We start from the raw sequence: 21,345 nt of genomic DNA on the forward strand, positions 1-21,345 counted from the left end.
AGGAGCAAGTTCAGAAGAAAGCAGCAGCAGAAGTGTGGCTCAGACCTCAGCAGCAGAGCAGGATATCAGCCTCCCACCCAATCTGAATCCTACATAGGAATAACTAGGGCAGGTATCCCAGATCAAAGGGAAGCCTATACTTCTCTTACTCTGAACCAGCAGAGTGTCCCAGCTGGCTGACAGGGGCTGAGTACAGAACCAGTCTACTATCTTTCAGGCCCAAACCCAGGGCAGAAACTGGCAGAGCTCAGACCAAAGGGTCAGTGATTTTTTTAAATTATTAATTTTTCCAGCCCACTTCCTGACTTAGGACTTGATATTAGGGCTAGGCTCTGTATATTTCTGTAGGGAAGGTCTGGGCTGATCCTGTGTTGCCCTGAATCAGACCAGTCTGGGCACACTGAAAACTTGCAGATCCTCAGCCTGAGCTGTCTCTAAGAGTGTGGAATAACACAACACATAGGGAATTAACAGCTTGTCACAAAAGGTACAAGTAACGAACTTGTACCTTGTACCTTGCCCAAATAACAAACTCCCTAAAAATTAGAATGGACCAGATAGAAGCAATTACTCCATGAGACAACAAGAAATATTAAAATAAAGTTGAGACTGAAAAAAATAGAAGAAAATGTATGGCATCTCATAGCAAAAACAAAACAAAACAAAACAAAAACAAAAAACAAAAAAAACTCCACTGATCTGGAAAACATATTTGGCGGGGGGGGGGGAGGGAGGGGGGGGGGAAGAATCAGCAAACAATTTGAATGCTATGACCGAAACTAGAGCCTAGATATTATAATTCAATAAATCTGAGAACCATCCAGCTGTCTTAGAACCAGTAGGCAAAGTGAAAATCGAAAGAATCCATTGTTCACCTTTTGAAAGAACCCGCAAAATGAAAATTCCCAAGAATAGCTAAAATCTAGAGCTTCTAGGTCAGATAAGCAGTGAGAAAGAAAGAATTAATCAGCAAAAATTTACCTTCAATCCCAGTGACCTAAGGATACCCAAGTTAGGATCACATACAATTTAGTGGCCACCATTACAAAGGAATGGAAAGCATGGACTACCACAATCCAAAAAGCATAGGGTATAGGCATAACAATTACTTCCCAGAAAAACTAAGTATAATCCTAGAGGGGGAAAATGGATCTTTAATGAAACAGAGAACTTCTAAGTATTCTAGATTCCTGAAAAGACCAGAGGTAAGTAGAAACTTTGAAGTTCAAACACAGGAGTTAAAAGAACTATAAAAAGGTACACAAATGGATAATGATAAAAGACTAAACAAGGGTAAGCCGCTTATGTTCTATTATGGGGATACAATACATTTGTCTCCTATGAACTCTATTATCATTAAGGGTCACAGAGGGAGTATAATTAGACAGAAAGCCTTGGAGTGGTTTTGTTATATCTTGATGATCTTAAAAAAAAAAGAATGGAAAGGGAGGGGAAGAGGAATATGCTGGGGGAGGGGAGGGGAAAAAAGTTAGAGAAAAGAAGAAAGATGCACAAGTAGACATCTATACAAATAATGAGGAAAGAGTAGGGAGGAACAGCTGACACTTGAACCTCACTTTCATCTGAATTGGCCAAAGGAGGGAAGAATAAACACGCGCGCACACACACACACACACACACACACACACACACACGTTGGATTCAGAAGAGGAGGAGAGAAGGGGGAATTAAAGAAAGGGTTAATTACTGGAGGGATTAGCCCAAAGCAAAACAAGCCCTAAGGATGTAAGAAAATAGTTACAGCTCTTTTTGAGGCAGGAAAGTATGATAATCTGAGGAGGTGCCCATAAATTGGAGAATGGCTTAACAAGTATAGAAATGTGATGGAACACTATTGTGGTATAAGAAATGATGAAGGGGATGGTTTCAGGGAAACCTGGGAAGACTGACTTGAATCAGTGCAGAGTGAAGCAGACAGAATTGGGAGAATGACTGATGAAAAGATAATAGCATGGTGAAGGCAAACAACTTCGAAAGAATTAAAAACTCTGATCCATGATTGCAGAGGAATAATAACCAACTATGATCCCAGAGGACCAATGATGAAAAATGGTACCCACTTCTTGATAGAGAGATGAAGGACTCAGAGTGAGAATGAGACATATTTTTATTGGACATAGCCAATATAGAAACTTGTTTTACCTGACTATATAATGTTTATGATGCAGATTTTGTTTTTCTTTTGTTCTTAGTGAGAAATGGGGGTGCTTGGGTCAGTGGGGTTGAAGGCAAATTTTTGCTAATTAAAAATGTATATGATTTAGAATGCAGGATTATAGACATATTCACTTTGAAATATGAAAAGACACCAGAAAAATAAAGTTGTTGCCTGAATTTCAGAGCATCATAAAACTTGAACTAATTGTTTACATCTTTTAAGGATTTTACATATTAATATATACAATTGTCATGTGACTGAAACATGCTTAAATAATTGCTATAGCATGATGTTTCAAAATACATAACTGTAAAATAGCTAATTGCATCTTTTTATTTTAGCAAGTGACCACAAACAAGTCTTTTTTACCTGCAGATGTGTGGATCATTTGATTTAATTTTCGATCTGACTTGAAACACAAATCCTATATACTTAGCTCTCTTTATAATCCTGTGGTAACACTAGGGGAAAACTTAACCACAATAAACCACTAAAGGAAACTGTACTGAAACTTTTATTAGTGGGAAGTCTTTACTTCTGAGATGGGAGGGCCAACTGGAATATTGAAAAGCTATTCCAGAAAATGCTATATTTTGTTTAATATTTCAAAGAAGGTAATTGTTCATTACTAAGTAGTATCTTCTGATCCTTGTAATGATTTCTATAATACTGAAGTTCCTAATGTAATATTCTAAAAGTCTCCTTGACCTTCTTTTTATTAACTATGTTTAATATAAGTTGCAAGAATTTCTGTAAATATCTCCTATAGAAAAACATATACATATGCCACAGAAAAGTTAGTTAACCAAACTATTTTAAAATGAGTATGTTTTTCTATTTAAAATATTGTTTAGTTTGAGGTTTTGTTAGCTACATTTGTAAAAGCACCTCAGATCCATTAAGGTTTGTCATTATTTTTTGTAACAGGAGATTGTTTATACAATCTCCTAAAATGACATATGAGCTAAACAAAATATAGTAAACATTAATGCTTGATAAAAGTTGGCTGTGCATAATTTCTGTAATTTGTATTTATTCTGGAAAAATGTTTAATGATAAATTTTTTTAAACAAGGTTGTGTTTTTTTTCCTGATCTATTGTCAAATTATCTTCTACTTTTGATTCCTTTGAAACACTGTCTGCTATGCTTCAGTAGCTGCCAACAATATATTCCTCCTCTGCGGAACAGAAGCAGAATTAATTAGTTCAATTTAGAATCTCATATTTAACATTACGGAATAGGGCTTGCTGTAATATCCCTCCTCCCCAAAAATCACTATGACTTTCAACTTTTTATTGGCTACAAGATCAACATTTCTGTTAAAGCATCCCTTAAATGATGTCTTTCATTTATTCAAATAAAGATTAAAAAACCCAAGTCCCCCACTGCTCATCCCTGGCCTTCCCCCCCCCAAAAAAAAAAACAATAGCAAAAAGACAAAGTCTGGGAGGAGCTCTTAAGTCTGCCATGACCACAGCTCTGACTCACTGTGAGCATCAGCTGGGAATGACAGATGTCGACTCTGAACAATTGCACAAATTGCATGATTTCAGTTCTCTGACATGTAGTTATTTCCTCAGTGATGTCAACACAGGCTGGGTTTCTCACAGTATTATGTAATGCATGTAATATTGATGCTGTCAAGCTAATAAACTGTTAATAAGCGCCTACTGTGTTCGAGGCACAGTCCTAAGTGCTGATACAAAGAAATGCAAAAACAGTCTCGACTCTAAAGGAACTCACAGTCTAATTTGGAGAGACAACATGCAAACAACTATATACATATGATATATGTATGTGTGTATATGTATATATACATATACATATGTGTACACATATACAAACACACACACACACACACACATATATATTAAATTGGAGATAACCTAAGAAGGAAGGATTTAGCATTAAGGGAAACAGGAATGAGTTTTTATAAAAGGCTGGATTTTAGTTTGATAGTTGAAGGAACCCACGGAAAACAAGGAGGCAGAGATAAGGAAGGAGGACATTCAAATGATGAGAGTCAGCTAGGGAAGAGCCCAGCCATAGGAAGGAGGACAGTGTCACTGGATCATAGAGTACATGGAAGGAATTAAGGGGTAAAGAAGAATGGAAAGGTACAAAGAAATCAGACTATTAAGGGCTTCAAAGCCAAACAGAGGGTTTTATATCTGATCCTACAGTAATAGGGAGTTCCTGGAATTTACTGAATGGCAGGGGATGACAGATTCATGTTTCAGGAAGATTACTTCGACAACTGAGTGGACTGAAGGGGGGTGACAATTGAGGCATGAGACCAACCAGCAGGCTATTGTAATTGTCCAGGCATGAGGAGATGAGGGCCTCAACCAGGATGATGGCAGTGACAGGACAGAAGAGAGTATACATGAGAGATGTTGAGAAGGTAGAATAGCAGTGCTTAGATACAGACTGGATATGGGCGTGATGAGAGAGTGAGGAGTCTAAGTGACTGGGTGGTATCATTGAAAGCAATAGGGAGAGAAGATTCTGGGAAGATGGCAGAGTAGATCAGAAAACTTTCAGCTTTCCAAATTTCCTCCACAAAAAAGAGACAGAACATCGCCTCAGAGCAGCAGACATAAACGTGGGGTAAAGCAGTTGTGCTCCTAAGACAATTTGAGAAGACTACAGGAAAGACCTGGTCTCCGGGGCAGAGGTTAGGTCTAAGTGAAGCGCAAATACCTCCAGGCCAACTCTGCAGAGTCAACAAGCAAGGCCTGGGGGAAGCTGAGTTGAGAGGCAGCCTCAGCCTTAGAAACTTTCATCTAGAAGACAGCGTGGGGGGTCTGATGGCTGAGTATGAAAAAACTGAAGGACCTTCCACTGTCAAGGGACCAAGCATAGCTGTGTTGACCAGATGCGTCCCAGGCTGTGGCTGTGGGGAGAGGGAGGTAGCACACACGTGGTGAGTGCAGTAGCGAGGGGCAAAGAGCCTGTTGGCTGTGGGCACTGGCAGGAGAGCAGAGTCCCTGGTTTCACTCCCAGGGCGCAGGGGACCGCCGTAGTTTGCAGCCACTAGAGGGACCGAAGGGAGCAAGATCATCTGTAGGACAGTGTGGCTGGGAGCTCTAACCGGGCTTAGGAGTGGAGAGCCCAAGGTCAGCTGAAGACTGTTATTTCCTGAAGAAATAACAGTAAGAAGGACCTGAGGCTTGGGGCATTATTCCCCATACCTAGGGACTACAACTTGATTACAGCAATAGCTGCTAAAAACAAAACAAAACAAAACAAAAAAAGAGTAAGCAAAGGAGAAAGAACCCAACCACAGATAGTTATTATGGGGATACAGAAAACCTGGGCTCATATTCAGAGGGGCCTCAGATTCCTCATCTGAAAAAGAGTGGGTCAGACCATGTGAACCTGATGATCCCTTCAGTGCTAACATTCTTCCAGCTCTGTCATCTTCAAGAAATAAAGGGAGAAAGGTTAACTTTGCTAACTCTGACGGCATCTCACCAACTCCTGCCAGAGTGATCGGAGGCCAGAGCATCCATCTTAAGGTACTGTCTGAATCAAAAGAACACCAGAGTTATTAATGGTGGCAAAGCTGAAAGAAATCCTCTAAAAATCAACCATTAGAACTCAATTTCAAAGATCAGATATGGCTAATTCACTTAAGAAATGCCAATTCCCTTTGTTTTCTCCTAAAGAAATTATCAAAATGCAACAAGGCACAATGAGACCAAGTTTCTTCTGCTTCTGCTTACAAAAACACAGAGTGGATGATAGAATGGAGGCTTGAGCAAAGTGCCAGGGGGCGTCAGATTCAACAGCGATAACTTTCCATAGGACAATGCGTTGTCTTCAAATTGCTGTGGTGGCGCCATAGGTATTATCTCCTCCTTTAAAACGACCAAAAAAAAAGTGTTAAAGAAAATTGGGGAAAAGATTTATTATTTAATTAACATGATTCGGTAACATCTTAAAACAGACTTCCATGAATTCCAGCTCAAAGGTAAACTTGGATGTAAGATAAACACACTAAAAAAGATGGAAGGAAAATGGAATAATGCATTTATCTCAACTGCAAAAAGGTGTATTATTTTCCATTCAACAGATAGAAAGAATTATTAGGGACAAGATAGATAAGCTTGTCAAAACATTGAGGACCCATGATTTCACCAGTGAGGAAACTCCCTTCGCTGATGCAGAATGCAACCCATCTAAAACTTAGACAACTTCCTGAGGGTTAAAGACTTTAAGTGACTTGTCCACGGTCATACCTCTCCTAAGTGCTGGAGGGGGGATTGAAGCCAAGTTCTTCTTGACTCTGAGTCTACCACTCTATCCATTTTACCTTGCTGTTTTCTTATATGTGCTTGATTTTATTAAAATTTTTTAAAAGAAAAAGTATATTAGAGGATATATGATCTCATCAATATGGATTTTTCCCTCCAATGATATAGATCATACCCATCCATGCTTGCCCACCCCATGTGACTAACCCATGTCCTCCCATAAATTTGACAAAGAGGGTTGCTGCATGATCAGCCATCAGACGTTTTTCTGATGAACCATAACTCATTATGGCACATGACATATTAAAAATTTTGCTATCTAAAGTATATAATTAACATTTAAAAATTCACAAAAGTAACTTCCAATCCGTGACAGACAAATGATCAAAGGACAGGAACAGATAATTTTCAAAAAAGAAAACATGAATTATTCACAATAATGTGAAAATGCTCAACCTCACTGATATTCAAGGGGGTTCAGAGGGACCACCTCACCCCATCAAATTCACAAAAATAACTAAAGTAGCAAAATGCAATGCTGGCAGCATTTTGGAGAAAGATTTCCAGTAGGATTGTCAACTCCTAGAATCTATATAGCAAGCAATCTGGTAGTGTACAATAAAAGTAACAAAAATAATCATAATCCTTAGGCCCAATAATTTCATTGTTAAGAATATGCTTTGAAAATATTATTTAAAAACAAAAAAATCCAAAGATTTTTCCGAAACATTATTTGTAATCTCTCACACATACACACACACACACAAACTAGAAGCAACTTAAATGTCCAACAATAGGAAATGATTAAATAAATGGTGGTAGATTGATGTAAAGGAACGCTATAGTGCAATTGAGAATTACAAGTATAAGAATATAAATAAGCCTGGAAAGATATTTAAGAAATAATGCAAAGGAAAAAAAGTATCAGAAGAACACTAATTATGACTATAAAGGGGGAAAAGTGAATGAGAATTAATGGACAAACAAAAAATCTTGATAGACACCAACATGGAGTGGCCAAAAAGTTATAATACCTTACAAATTAGTTAAAATGGGGGTCAGATAGGTGGCACAGTGAATACACCACATGGCCTGGAGTCAGAAGGACCTGAGTTCAAATCTGACCTCAGATGCTTACCAGGTGTGTGACCCTGGATGAGTCACTTAACCTCGATTGCCCCCTCCAAAAAAACCCAAACAAACTAACTCAAATTGGTCAAAATGTTAATCATTACTAGTCAAGTTTAGTTATATTGCTGTTTGATGTTACATTTATAACAAATTATTTGCAAAAAAATGAGTTATATTTGGTTCCAGAATTACATATTGAAATTCCCAATTGAAAGTGATTATTAAAGATTTTGACATATTACCATAATTCCCTGTTTTAGAGGTCGCGCAAGTTTTTGAGATTTATAACTCCATGAGCACTGCTGGATACAGTATGGTTTGTAACCCATGATACTGTAAACTTGAGGAACCTGAAAAACAAAGAATAATAAATACTGAAATGCAAGATGTAGTTGAACTTGAATATTCTGCAACGTAAATTTATTATTCTTAATCTTTACTCAAAGAGCTGATGATACTTACGAGCAAAGGTCAGCTTAAGAGAAATATGATAAATGGCAGTTTGGTGTAACACATGTGGAGACCATCATTTTATGGTCCAATCATGTCCTTTTTTATTAGTCCGGACCTGTGGTTTCATTGGTGTGGGGAGCTGCCTGGTGTGAGAAAACTCCTCTACTGATGTGGACTGGCAAGTCATTTGCAACTGATAGTCTCAGAGAATTGTGTGGGCCACGGAGAGGTTAAGTGACTTGCCCATAGTCACATAACAATCTAGGTACCCAAGGCAAGAAGAACTGAATCTGTGTCTTCCTGATTCTAAGGCCAGCTACCTCTCCAATATGCCCTACTGGTTTTTAGTCATAATAAAAGAACAGCAGGATAGAGAGAGAAATTGGAGGTGTTATGTGTAATCCATCTGCTGGCTAAAAAGATGAAACAATTCTTGATTAATTCAAGAATATTTTGTTCCTTTTTTCATAATCAAAACTACTTAAGTAGTTTAAACAACACATTGACAAGGTATTTCATGAAATGTGACCAACCTGCAAGTTAAGATACTGGTGAGATTGTTTGATTTGAACCTCTGATGATTTAATGGGCACCAGTGCAAGTCCGCCAGGAGTCTGAAACTTAAAAAAATTAATGACATAAATGTAATTTAATCAACACTAAGTAAATATGGAAATATTTCCCCCTGTCTATTATACTTTTAAATATGAATTTCATAGGATAATCAATTTTCAAAGGTTCTTTTGTATGTATTTTGTATCATGTTTACTTTTCAGATGAGGATATTAAGGGTGAGGTGGAGTAACTCTAGCCTGAACAAGGCATTCCTGGGCCAGTGCTAATCATTGTGAAAGATGTGATGGGCATTTAATAATTTATAGTTAGTTGCTTTTATTGAGCAGTTTAATCTGAACTCCAACATATCAATAATCTACGAGTTCAATGATGTTTGTGTATATTTCCTCTGCCAATAATACAAGGTGCAATTTCCCTTAGCAGATTGTCTTCAAGAGTTAACAATAACCAAAATAATTCAATAGCAAGAAGCCAACCTGGCGAGGAGCCTTTGAATTTGCTTAGGCTAGTCCTCAGAAAACAGACCATCTTTGGGCCCCTAAGTCAATGTCCCGCCATCTTTGCCGGGCCTGCTTGTGCTCAACCAAGAGAGTCAGAGACAACCCAGCCACTTCAATGCCACAATGAAGCATAATGTAGGACTCTACTGAAGGGTTAATTTGCAATGATTTGTTAATCACATTCCAATTATTAAAGGATGAGAAATATAAGTCTATTAGTTTAGTTATGTAGCACTTATATCTCCAAAAACTTCTGCAAATATACTTTTAACCTACCAATTCATCGAACTTCTGGTCAGAAGAATGAGAAGGAAATTGAAAAGGCAATACTTGCTCTCTTGTCAAATGAAAATAGAAGGAAGGTTCATCTAGACTTACAGCAAATGGAAAGATGGATTTTGATCCAAACTCTGTGATGGGGAAAAACAAATCATAAAATCTTAGAGTTAGAAAACAGCCTTAGAGAAGCATGACCTTCAGGAAATCACACCCTTCACCTTTTAGGTTCTGTTTCCTTATCTGTCAAATGAAGTTGGGCCAAATGATCCCTAAGGTCTTTTCCAGCTACCTGTTAATGTGAACTTCAATAATCTACTCTAGCTTTCTTATTTGACAGGTGAGGAAACTGAGGCTCACTGAGGTAAAGTAACTTTTACTCATGGTCACGAGATGAATTAGTAACAACAAACTTGGGACTAGAAATGTGGTCTGTTCACAGTGCTCTTCCTATTAGGTCTCTTAAAAATACTATATATACATTCATATACATTTCTCACATCCCATTCTTCCTTCGGTTGCAATGTGGCACAATAAGACCACAGGCTTAGCACTAAAAGGAACTCAGAGGCCATCTAGTCAAACTACCTCATTTTACTGGTGAGGAAATTGAGCCAGAGAGGTCAGTAAGCTGCTCGAGGTCACGCAAGCAACACAGGCAAGAATTTAACATAGGTTCCCCAACTCTAGAGACAGTGCTCTTTCCACCACACCCCTTTGCTTCCTATTCTCTCTAGGCTATTGTGAGAAGAAATACAAGAAAAATATTCCTCCCTATCCAAAACACACACATTCTCCCCCCCCCCTTTGAAATGGCAAACTTTACTCTCAATAGCCGCTCTGCTGACCCATGTACACTTTGTCTTTGCCAGGGCATAGAGAATACATTAAAGGCGTGCTTCAAAATATTTTTATATAGATCTATATTTATTTATCGGCACAGTGATTCCTTGTTAGCAAAGGCACATTTCTTTGATTAGCAACTTCAATATCAAAGTAGAAATAATATAGGAGGCATGGTTTTTAGGACATCAGATAAAGGGATTACTATGTTAATAATAGTAATAATGATGATTATGCTACTTGATGTCTACATAAAGCTTTAAGATGTTATTTGATCTCACAAGCTCGTGATGTAGTTACTACTGTATTATATCATGAAGCATCAAGGCAACGCAGTGGATAGAGTACTGGACCTGGCACTAGGATGACCCGAGTTCAAATTCAGCCTCAGATACTTACTAGCTGTCTAATCCTGAGCAAGTCACTTAACCAGTCCTCCTCAACTATAAAATGAGGATCATAACAGCACCTACGTTGTGGGTGTTGGAAGGATCAAATGAGATAATGTCTGTAAAGTGCTCAGCACAGTGCCTGGCACATAGGAGGCACTTAATAAATGCTTATTCCCTTCCCCAGGGTCACACAGCTAATAATTGTCTAAGGAGAGACTGAAACTCAAATCTCTGGATTCCATGTCCACCGCTTTCTCTGTTACACCAAATTGCCCAGCTGTAACTAAATATGGCTAGATTTTGCATGATTTATGATTATTTAAAATATTTTAATACGGATGTTGTCAGCATAAAGGACCTTCATTCCTAGAGGGTGTGATGGAGACCTACCATACTAGCACAAATATAGTGTTAGCCAAACCTGTTCTTTTTTCTTCTTCAAATTTTCTTAATATCATTTGTTTGTCTATTTTATGAAGATTATTTAATACTTTATATAATCTTTCCCGAATCAGGAGCTAGAATTATAAAAAAAAAGGTTTTCAAATTAATAATCTACATATGTCAAACTTGGCATTCAATTGGCTTTATATGTTACAATTAAGTCATTTTCCAACTAAAAACCTATAAAGTAAAAGAACTAAAATGGTTATGCATAAAAGTCTGGAGATGAGCCCATGGTGTGATACAATGGGGGAAAAAGCTAAAGCAACTGCTTTTAGAAAAGCATTGTGTCCAGACTACAGGAAGTGATAGTACCATAGTACTCTGACCAGGTCCAAGTACATCTGAAGTACTATTTTTAGTTGTGGGCACTATATTTTAGGAAAAATAACAACAAGCTGGAAAGTGCCCAGAAAATTAGGAGAGTTGAGGAGCCTTGAGTTTGTGAAGATTGGTTTAAAAAAGTGGTAATGTTTAGACTTTTGAAGGGAAAGGAGGTGAAACTCAATAAATGTCTTCAGGAATTTGAAGGACTGTCATGTGGAAAAAAGACCTGACTTTAGAGTTGCTCTAATTGGTTCTACAGGGAAGAACTAGGGGCAAAATGGAGAAGTTGTAGGTAGAGAGTCAGATTTAGACTTGATACAAGGAAAAAGTTCCTAAAAATTAGAGCTATCTAAAAGGGGAATGGACTGCCTTGTGAAGTAGGAATTATTCCTTACTAGAGGTCATCAAGTAAAGTCCATTTATTGGAGAGAGGAATCCCTTACAGGTATTAGTTGGGAAGATCTTTGTGGCCCCTTTCAATTCTGAGATTCTGATTTTGTAAATATGTGCTTTATTCTTAAAGGTTTTTTTTGTTTGAAGACAGAAAAATTGAGGCAAAATTGAATCCTACTTTATCCCACCCCACTTTAAGCACCTAAGTCATGTTTCATTGTGAAATGGAGGTGATGCTGATTTTTCTAATGCTATGCAAGCAAAATCTATTGTCTAAGATAGAGGTGTCAAACATGAAAGCAGCCCACAATGTACTCCTGAGCAGTCCAAATGAGATTAAAATGTAATTGGGAAATTCTTAAGAATATAATGCAACATAAAAAATGTTAATTTGTGGTTTTCTCAGTCAATATGGGGCCACAGAGATCCATTTCTATTTGAATTTCATGCCACTGCTATAAGAAACAGCCCAGTGATGTTTATTGAGGGCCATCACCAGGGTGGCTTGAGGCTCTCCAATTTTTTTGACTATACCAACTCTCAATGGTCACCTACCAAATCATAAGGGGATTGTGATCCATGTCCATGGGAAGAAGACTCCATGACAATATCACAGATCATAGAGTTTAATGAAGACATACTTTTAAATGGACTTATGTTTATATACAGTAGTCTTTTTGTACACATGACCAATAACACCAAAAGCTCTCCCATTTTCAAAGTGTAGGAATGCTGTTACTGAGTGATGGTCTATGCCACTGGTTTTTATTTATTTAGAACGTATAATTCTTACATAACAGGAAGTGCTATTATACTATATTGCTTACAATAAAAACATGAAGCAAGATAATTAGAAATATAAACAAAGCTAGTTAAAAGAAATAGGTTATTAGGCACTTAGAATGAGTAACTACAGTTGAAAATTGAAATTAGCTTCTCCTTCTGGGTCTATAGAAAGAGTTCTCTGACAAAAGTCATCTACAACCTTCTACATCCTCTTCTTGTATTCTCTTCTAAACTCTCTGAGAAAATGACCTCTTCTAGAGTTACCAGTGATCTCTTAGTTGCCAGATCTGATGGCCTTTTCTCAATCCTCATTTTTCTTGACCTCTCTGTGGCTGTTGACACCTTCTCCTCCTTCATGCTTTCTTCTCTCTGGGTATTTGTGACACTGCCCTCTCTTGATTCTCCTCCCATCCGATGATCATTCCTTTTCTGGCATGCTCCCTAATTATGGGTATCTCCTAAAGCTCTGACCTGGGCTCTCTTCTCTTTTCTCTTTATATTGTCTCACTTGGTGACCTCATTAGTCCCCATGAGGTTCAATTATTCTCTATATTTATGTGATTACTAGCTCTCTATATATCTAGTTCTAGTCTCTCTTCTGATCCTCAATCCCTCATTTTTATTTTTTTAAATTTTTTTAAAAAATTATTTATTTTTAGTTTTCAACATTCACTTCCACAAGATTTTGAGTTCCAAATTTTCTCCCCATCTTGTCCCTCCCCCACCCCAAGATGGTATGCATTCTGAATACCCCTAATCTGCCCTCCCTTCTATCTCTCCCCCCCTTCTCTTATCCCCTTCCCCTTCAATTTTCCTGTAGGGCAGGATAGATTTCTATACTCCATTTCCTGTATATCTTATTTCCCAGTTGCATGTGAAAACATTTTTTTAAACTTTTGTTTTTAAAATTTTGGGTTCCACAATCCCTCATTTCTAATTCCTTATTGGGCATCTCAAACAAGGTGTTATAGGCATCTCAAACCCTTTTTTCTTCTGGACATCCTGATTACTGTTGCATGCCACTCATAATGTAGTCTAAAACATTAATTACAAAAAAAAACTTTAATGAGACTCTTACAAATGAGATTTGATGCAATGCAATAATGGGAGAACAATAGGATGAACCAAAGAAGACAAGTATGGGACCAGATTGTAGAGGGCCTTGAATACAAAACTGAGTAATTTGAATTTTATGCTGTAGGGAGTGAGGAACCATTAAAAGCTTTTGAGCGGAAGAGTGACTTGATAAAGGATGCTTTTCAAGAAAATTAATCTGACCATGAAAATAGCTAGAGCGGGGCAGAAAGGCCCACTCTAATGCCAAGTCCATTGGAAATCTGTACAGGTAGACTGAGAGAATAGCCTCATCTTTCTACTTCAGTTCAGAATTGTTTTCTTTAGAAATAAACCAAACCAAATATCTCAAACCCATTCTACAATTTCTCTGTGTTGATGACTAAAAGAGTCCTATTCCAGCATGTTAGCTAGCAACCTTACCTTTCGTGCTGCTTGTTGGAATCTCTTTTGTCTCATATATTTCTTCAGCCAAGGGTTATTAACAAGAAGATCAAATTTAGGAGAAAATTCTGGACTTTTCTGTACGGAGAAAAATTTTGAAAATGATTATTTCTCACGATGTAAACTAGATCAATATTAATTGATCCATTCATTAATCCATCTTATCCAAAGACCATTGATTAAGAGTCAATGGTATGTCTAGCATTGGGAGGAAATCAGTCAGGCTGGGGAGACAAAAGAAAGAAGACACAATCTCTGGTCTTGAGGACCTTATAATTTTACTGGGGAGGACCAACACATATGTGTGTATATGTATGTGTGTGTAAATATATATATATACATATATATACGTGTGTGTGTGTATACATATATATATATGTACATATGTATATATGTATATAATTGAGAAACAATTACAAACACAAAAATGAGGGGAATATAGCTACAGCAGGACAGAAAGTGAGCACAAAAGTTATGATGGTCAGAGAACGGACCCTAATATTCCTATTAGAATTCCCAAATGAGGGCAAGTCACTTAAACCCAATTGCCTCACAAAAAAAAAGATTCCCAAATGTTTTCTTTATAAAATAAATTTCACACAAAAGTGCAAAGAGATGTGAGATAAGTCAAATGGGTTGAGGTTAGTCAGAGAAGACTTTTTGGAGCAGGTAAGCTTTGAGTTAGGTTTTGATAAAAAGTAACAAACATAGATTCACAGAAAAAGGAGATGTTCTTGAGATGAGGAATGGTACAGATACAAGCAAGACATGTTATGGATATTAAGATTGGCTTGGCCTAATGATGAGTCATCCTTGACTTTTCCTTATTTCCATTCTTTTCATGCCCCACCTCCACTAAAAGCCAATCAGTTTACATTTTACTGATTCTGGCTCAACATTAGCTCACATCCATTCCTTTTTCTCCATTCATGTCTTTCATCCTATTTCAAGTGCTCATCGCCTTTAGCATGTACAGTTGTGACTGTCTTCTAAGTGGCCTTCCTGCTCCCCCTCTTCTTTTTCCAAAATACCTCCCCACACAATCTCCAAAATATTCTTCCTGGGCAGCTAAGGTGGCACAGTGGATAGAGCACCAGCCCTGAAGTCAGGAGAACCTGAGTTCAAATCTGGTCTTGGACCAAACATTTGACACTTACTAGCTGTGTGACCCTGGGCAAGTCACTTAACCTCAATTGCCTAAAAACCCCCCAAAAACAAAATATTCTTCCTATACCAAAGATCTGACCATGTCACTATCTTACTTAAGAATCTTCAGTGACTCCCTATTGTCTCTAGGATAAAATACACTCTTTACCTTGACTTTTAAAGCCATTCAAAGCCCAACTCCAATCTATCTTTCCAGATACTTCACATCAATGCCCTCCATGCACTCTCCATTCTAGGTAAACTGGCCTGTTTGCTGTTCCTCCATGTCTGGAATTTACTTCTACCTTACCTCCTCCTCTTAGATTCCTTTATTTCCTACAAGACTAAGTTCAGGTGCCATGTCCTATGGGATATCTTTCATGATCCCTTGATTGTTAGTAATTTCTTCCTTCTCAAATTATATTATGTTTACTTATCTGTTTAAGTGTTGTATCCATTCAACCCCTGGATTAAATGTAAGCTCCTTCAGAGCAAGAAGTACTTTTGATTCTTGTCTTTGCATCTCTGGTGCTCAGCATGGTGTCTTGTACGTAGTAAATGTTTAATAAATGCTAATTAAATTTAACTGAATTGGTGAAAGAGATTAATATTATATCTAGTAGGAAGCCATTAGAGGTTCCTAAGCTTGAAAATGGAGTAAGGAAAATGATGAGAACTGTATTCCGGTATCAGTGAAATCTAGAGACAAGAAGGTCAGTAAGACACTATCATAGTCTGGGTATGAGATAAGGAAGGCTAAGATTGTAATGGAGGCTTTGGAAGTAGAAAAGAAAGAGTAAGTCTGACTGGCCTTGAGGAAAAGGAACTAGCAGGGCTTTGTGTTGACCAGATGTGAGGATGAAGGAGAAAAGGAACTCAAAATAATTTAAAGAGTGCAATAAGTCATGAGGTTACTTAAGGATGAAATAAAACTTGAGGACTATAAAGAACTCCATTTTCAACATGGTGTCAAGTGATCAGGGACTTCTGGGCGTTTTGTAGAGAACTTGTGACATCACACTGGGAAGTGGGGGAGAAGGTCAAGGCTAGAAATTGACATGTATGCATCTATGCATAAAGTCAGTAGATGAGAAGAACATTTCATGCTTAGATGGAATTTTTAAGTTTTCAAATACCTTCTCATCCATGATCTCTCATTAGAATCTTGCTCTGTGAAATTGTTAGGTCAGAGGGGAACAGGGGCACATCAGGATTTATGAGATAAAATTCTTTTCTCAATCCTTACTCTTCTTGACCTTTCTGCAGCACCTAAAACTGCTGGCCATTCTCCATTTTCCTGGATATTCTCTTCTTTCTGTTTGCATGACACCATTCCTTTCCTGGCTCTCCTCCTATTCATCTGACCAGTCTTCCTCAGCCTCCTTTGCTGCACCGACACCCACATGACACCCCTTAATGATGGGTATACTTCAAGGCTCTGTTCTGGGCTATCTTCTCTTCTCCCTTCCTTTCCTTTTCTTTTCCTACCATTTCCTATTTAATCTCTCCCGAGGAGACCTAAAAGGCTATTATGAGTTTAACTATTAGCACTACGCTAATCCTAGATTGGTATTTCCAGCTCTAGGTTCTCTACTGAGTGCCACAACTTCAGTTGCCCACCAGACATTTTCAAACTGGATGTCCTTTAAATGCCTCCCACAGATGTTCAGTCTAATTGAACTCAATATGTTTTCCCCTAAACTCACCCCCTCCCCCTTTCTTCCTCTCTTTCTGTTACGGGCACCACCATTCTTCCATTTATCTGGTTTTGTAACCTCAACTGTTCACTCTCACTGCATCCACCCACAAGTTGTCAGATTTTTGCCACTATCTCCTTTCCTCCCCTTAGACAGCCACCTCCTTATCACCTCCTGCTAGCCAGACTGCTGAAATAGCCCTCCCTCCAATTTGTCCTCTACACTGCTGCCAAAGTAATTTCCCTGAAGCATAAATCTGGCCATTATCATTTCCTTACTCAATAAACTCTAGTGGTTCCCTCTGAGTGCTAGAATCAAATATAAACTCTTCTGGTTGGCATTTAAAGTCCTTCACAGTGTGGCCCTAATCTACCTCCCCTGCCATATTAAACCTCATTCTCTCCAGACACACTGTGGTCTAGCCAAGTTGGGTTTCCTAACATTCTTTATGCATGACACTCAATCTCCTTTTTTTCTGCTTTTATACTGGCTATCCTCTATGCCTGGAATAAATTGTCTCCTCATCTCTGTCTTTTAAAATAGCTAATTTCCTTCAAGGATCAGCTCAAGAACCACTTTCTAGAGGAAGCTTTTTCTGATTCCCCCACATCTGCTACTGCCTTCCCCTCCAAGTCACCTTGTATCTAATACAAGTGTATATGTGTGTATGTATGTGTATGTATGTGTGTATGTATATATGTATATGTGTGTATATGTGTGTGTATATATATACACACACACATACATACATGTGTGCATGTACATGTTGTCTCTTTTGATAGAATATACCAAGCTCCTGAGTGTAAGGCTTATTTTAGTTTTGCCATTGGCTCTCCAGCATTTAGCACAGTGCCTGGTACGTGATAGATATATTTACTTAGTAAATGCTTGTTAATTGATTGAATGAAAACAAAAGGATATTAACACAATATTGAACCAAATGCCTCCTAGAAAAAAGGAGTTAGTAAAAGATTTACACGTTATACATAAACACATAAATGTCCAACCACAACATGTCAAACAAGTGAAAGAGAAATACCTCTTCTAATTTTCTATAGATTCGTGTATGGATAACTTCTGAACTGAGGCGTTGAAATTCCTGTTCCAAAACAGGGTCTCCTCTGGCTACCTTTAAAAAAAAGTAAAATTACAGTTCCATACAGAGTAGATAAAAGGTTGATTCTGCTTAAAATGAATAAAAACAGGAAGGGGAAAATCAAACTCCCTCAAGGAGTACCTAGTGGGAACAGAGAAAAGGGATGGCAGATCCACATAGCTCCTCTAATTTGAAACACTTACTAAAGGAATTTAAAATGCAGGATAATTAAACTGATAGGATCTCAAATGGTATCTTACTTTTTAATAGAGGATGCTGTCTAGGAAAAATCTTGTTGTGGTACTTGAAAGTTCTAGCAAGAATTTCAGGAAACCTAAGAACCTATTTCAGGAAACCTGTAACACCCATTCTGGGGACAATAGGGAGTCAAAGGGAGCCAAATGGATATTCCTTCAATGAGTAAAGTTGACTAGAACTGATTCAACTAAATGAGGCATCTTGATGTAAACCATGGATATTGACTTTTTGTACCTCTGAACTATTCCTGTCCTTTTCTGGAAGTTGGAACTGATAATATCTGTTTGAACTAGGAAGTCATCTCCCTTACAAGTTCAGGCGTAAGTTTTATCTTTCTCTTATTCTTGTCTGGGGTGGGGGGGAAGGGAGGAACCTGGGGCCTCGAGGCCACAAATGGCCCTCTAGGTCCTCAAGTGCGGCCCTTTGACTGAATCTAAACTTCACAGAACAAATCCCCTTAATAAAAGGATTTGTTCTGTAAAACTTGGACTCAAAGGCTGCACTCAAGGACCTAGAGGGCCACATGTGGCCTTGAGGTCTCAGATTCCCCACTTCTGTCCTTTCTTTTCTCACCAAATACCTGCCTCTGCACTGTTGAGCTCTTTTTCCTATCCATCTATATGCCAGATAATCATTTCAACTTAGTATGTTCAAAACAAAATCCATCATTACCCCAATTTTCTTCCTAACTTCCCTATTTCTTTTTTTTTTTTTGGCTAGGCAATGGGGTTAAGTGACTTGTCCAAGGTCACACAGCTAGTAAGTGTCAACTGTCTGAGGGCAGATTTGAACTCAGGTCCTTCTGACTCTAGGGCCAGTGCTCTCTCCACCTAGCTGCCCCATAACTTCCCTCTTTCTTCTAAGGCCACCACCATCCCTCCAATCACTCAGGTTTGTACCTGTACTTTTCCCTTGTCTTCACTCCTCATATTTAATCAGTTGCAAAGTCTGGCAAATTTATATCCACAACATATCTAATATTCATCCCCTTCTCATCATTTGCAGAACCACCTGCCATCATTTCACACCTGGATTATTATATTAGCTTCCTTCTTGGTTCACCTGCCTCTGCCAGGGGTGGGGAATCTGTGGCCACAAATGTGGCCTTCTAGGTCCTTGGGTGCAGCATTTTGACAGGTCATGTTTTACAGAACAAATCCTTTTATTAAGGGGATTTGTTCTGTGAAGTTTAGATTCAGTCAAAGGGCAGCACTTGAGGACCTAGAGGGCCACATGTGGCCTCAAGGCCACAGGTGGTCTCCCCCCTCACTAGCCTCTCTTCTTTCCCACCCATTCTCCATCAATCAGGTGCCAAAATAATCTTCCTTTAAGGACAACCTCATTAGGAGAGAAAAGCTTTAATTTGTCATTTAGAGACAGGCTTTATTCTGTTGTTCTAATTGTCCTTTTCAACCACACTGAAGAGTTAGAAAGCTATATCACCATGGCCTGTGTTGCAAGGCAGACCTCAGAAGGTAGCATTTGGAAACTCTGGATTTGAAATAAAAAATTCTAACTTCTCAGCTTAATAATTTTTTTTGGAGATAAGAGATTCTTCTTTAAGGGGACTAGAATAAAAAGAACAGGATGTTCACCTATTTTAATTAAGAAATTCTTCACGTGATTAGGTACTTTAGAATTCAATATAAATACAATAATATGTATATTGGCTAAATCTTGATGACAACAGCTTGGATGTTTTAACATCAATACAAGACAAACTTAGCAGAGCAAGCTGTTTCCTTTACATTATCTTCAGCTACATGCCTGATAACAAATCGACTCCTAGGACTTCTTTCCTAGGGATGAGAGATAGAGTTTAATTGTAAAGGATCAGATATACAGCTCTTGGGCCAAATCTGCAAGACACATTGTCACCACTTACATTCCTCTCAGTTATACCCTGTCCTGTGTTCAGAGCAATGCAGGACCTGATCACAGACCATACAGGACATACAGAAAAACAAAGACAGGCCACAAGTTCTTGGCTGCCTTTCCTGTAGGGATGCAGTCAGCCCTTCTATGTCTTGACTTTCCCCATTTTGGTTTCAATATATCGCAAGTCGACATAAGAAATTACATGGCAATATTTTGGAACTTTTGTGGAAGCTGCAGACGACACGTGAGGGACAGCAGATGACAAAGGAAAAGTTTAGAAACTCAGAAATGCATAAAATACATATATAGTATTATATAATGTCAACCCAAATTTCCAATAAGGTTATGTAAAAATAAAAGAAAAAGAAAAAATTCAGACTTCTTCTCTGGTACAAAGGGAGGACCAAAAAATTTTACATGGATTTTCCAGATCACAGGGGTTCTTCACCCCTAACTCTTGTGACGTGGGAGGGATATTGTTGTTTGTCCTTCATTCTTGAAGAGGATCATGATATCAGGAAGGTTATGCCATTACCTGCAGTTGAATTGGATTTAAGTGAGAGAGGTCTGTGCAAAGTCACCAGCCTCACTTTCTCCTCTGGAGCCATCTGGGTCCAGTAGCAAGATATAGATCAGGATGACGAGATGGCCCCACTCCGTGGAAGGGCTAACTGTATTTCTGAAGAAGGCTGAATCCTCGACTGGCTTTTTGGAGGCTTACTTGTCCATCACTCCCTCAGCTTCCCACACACTACACAATGAACAACATCACAGCCTGACAAGGGTACATTGGAGCTTAAAGCACTTCAAAGCTAGGTGAAATAGGTGCTCTTTCCCTATACCAGATATGGGTGGAAGCCTTTATCTCATCTCCAGTGTGCAGCATTAGCTGGGTTCCATTGCCTGCAAAACTGTTGCTAACACTATATCTGAGAAGAATTAGTAATTATGATATTATAGTAGGGAATGTTTGAAATTTTGTTTTCAAAATAGTACACATAGAATGTAAAAACTGAAACTTACTAAACTCACGTGTGAATCCAATATGAATGAATCCTTTCTTCATTTAGAGAGAGAAATTAACAATCAGGCAAATATATAGTATGTATCAATACATTTGAATAAAAAGGGAGGACAAAAATCTATTGGATCACATGATATGGACCCCAAATCTAGTTGAGAAATAAACTTT

General features: G+C 38.2%; 1 protein-coding gene across 1 annotated transcript in view; it reads right to left on the bottom strand.

Moving 5' to 3' along the window:
- Positions 1 to 21,345, bottom strand: part of CFAP221 (cilia and flagella associated protein 221) — a 99,177-nt gene that overhangs the window by 25,370 nt on the left and 52,462 nt on the right. Inside the window, 7 exon segments of the mRNA XM_020963130.2 lie at positions 5,909 to 6,043; positions 7,813 to 7,920; positions 8,557 to 8,643; positions 9,376 to 9,509; positions 11,032 to 11,128; positions 14,058 to 14,156; positions 17,961 to 18,050. Of these exon segments, the coding sequence (XP_020818789.1) occupies positions 5,909 to 6,043; positions 7,813 to 7,920; positions 8,557 to 8,643; positions 9,376 to 9,509; positions 11,032 to 11,128; positions 14,058 to 14,156; positions 17,961 to 18,050 (750 nt within the window).

This window comes from Phascolarctos cinereus, unplaced genomic scaffold, assembly GCF_003287225.1.
Source record: "Phascolarctos cinereus isolate Bilbo 61053 unplaced genomic scaffold, phaCin_HiC Scaffold_726;HRSCAF=1367, whole genome shotgun sequence".
Lineage (NCBI taxonomy): Eukaryota > Metazoa > Chordata > Mammalia > Diprotodontia > Phascolarctidae > Phascolarctos > Phascolarctos cinereus.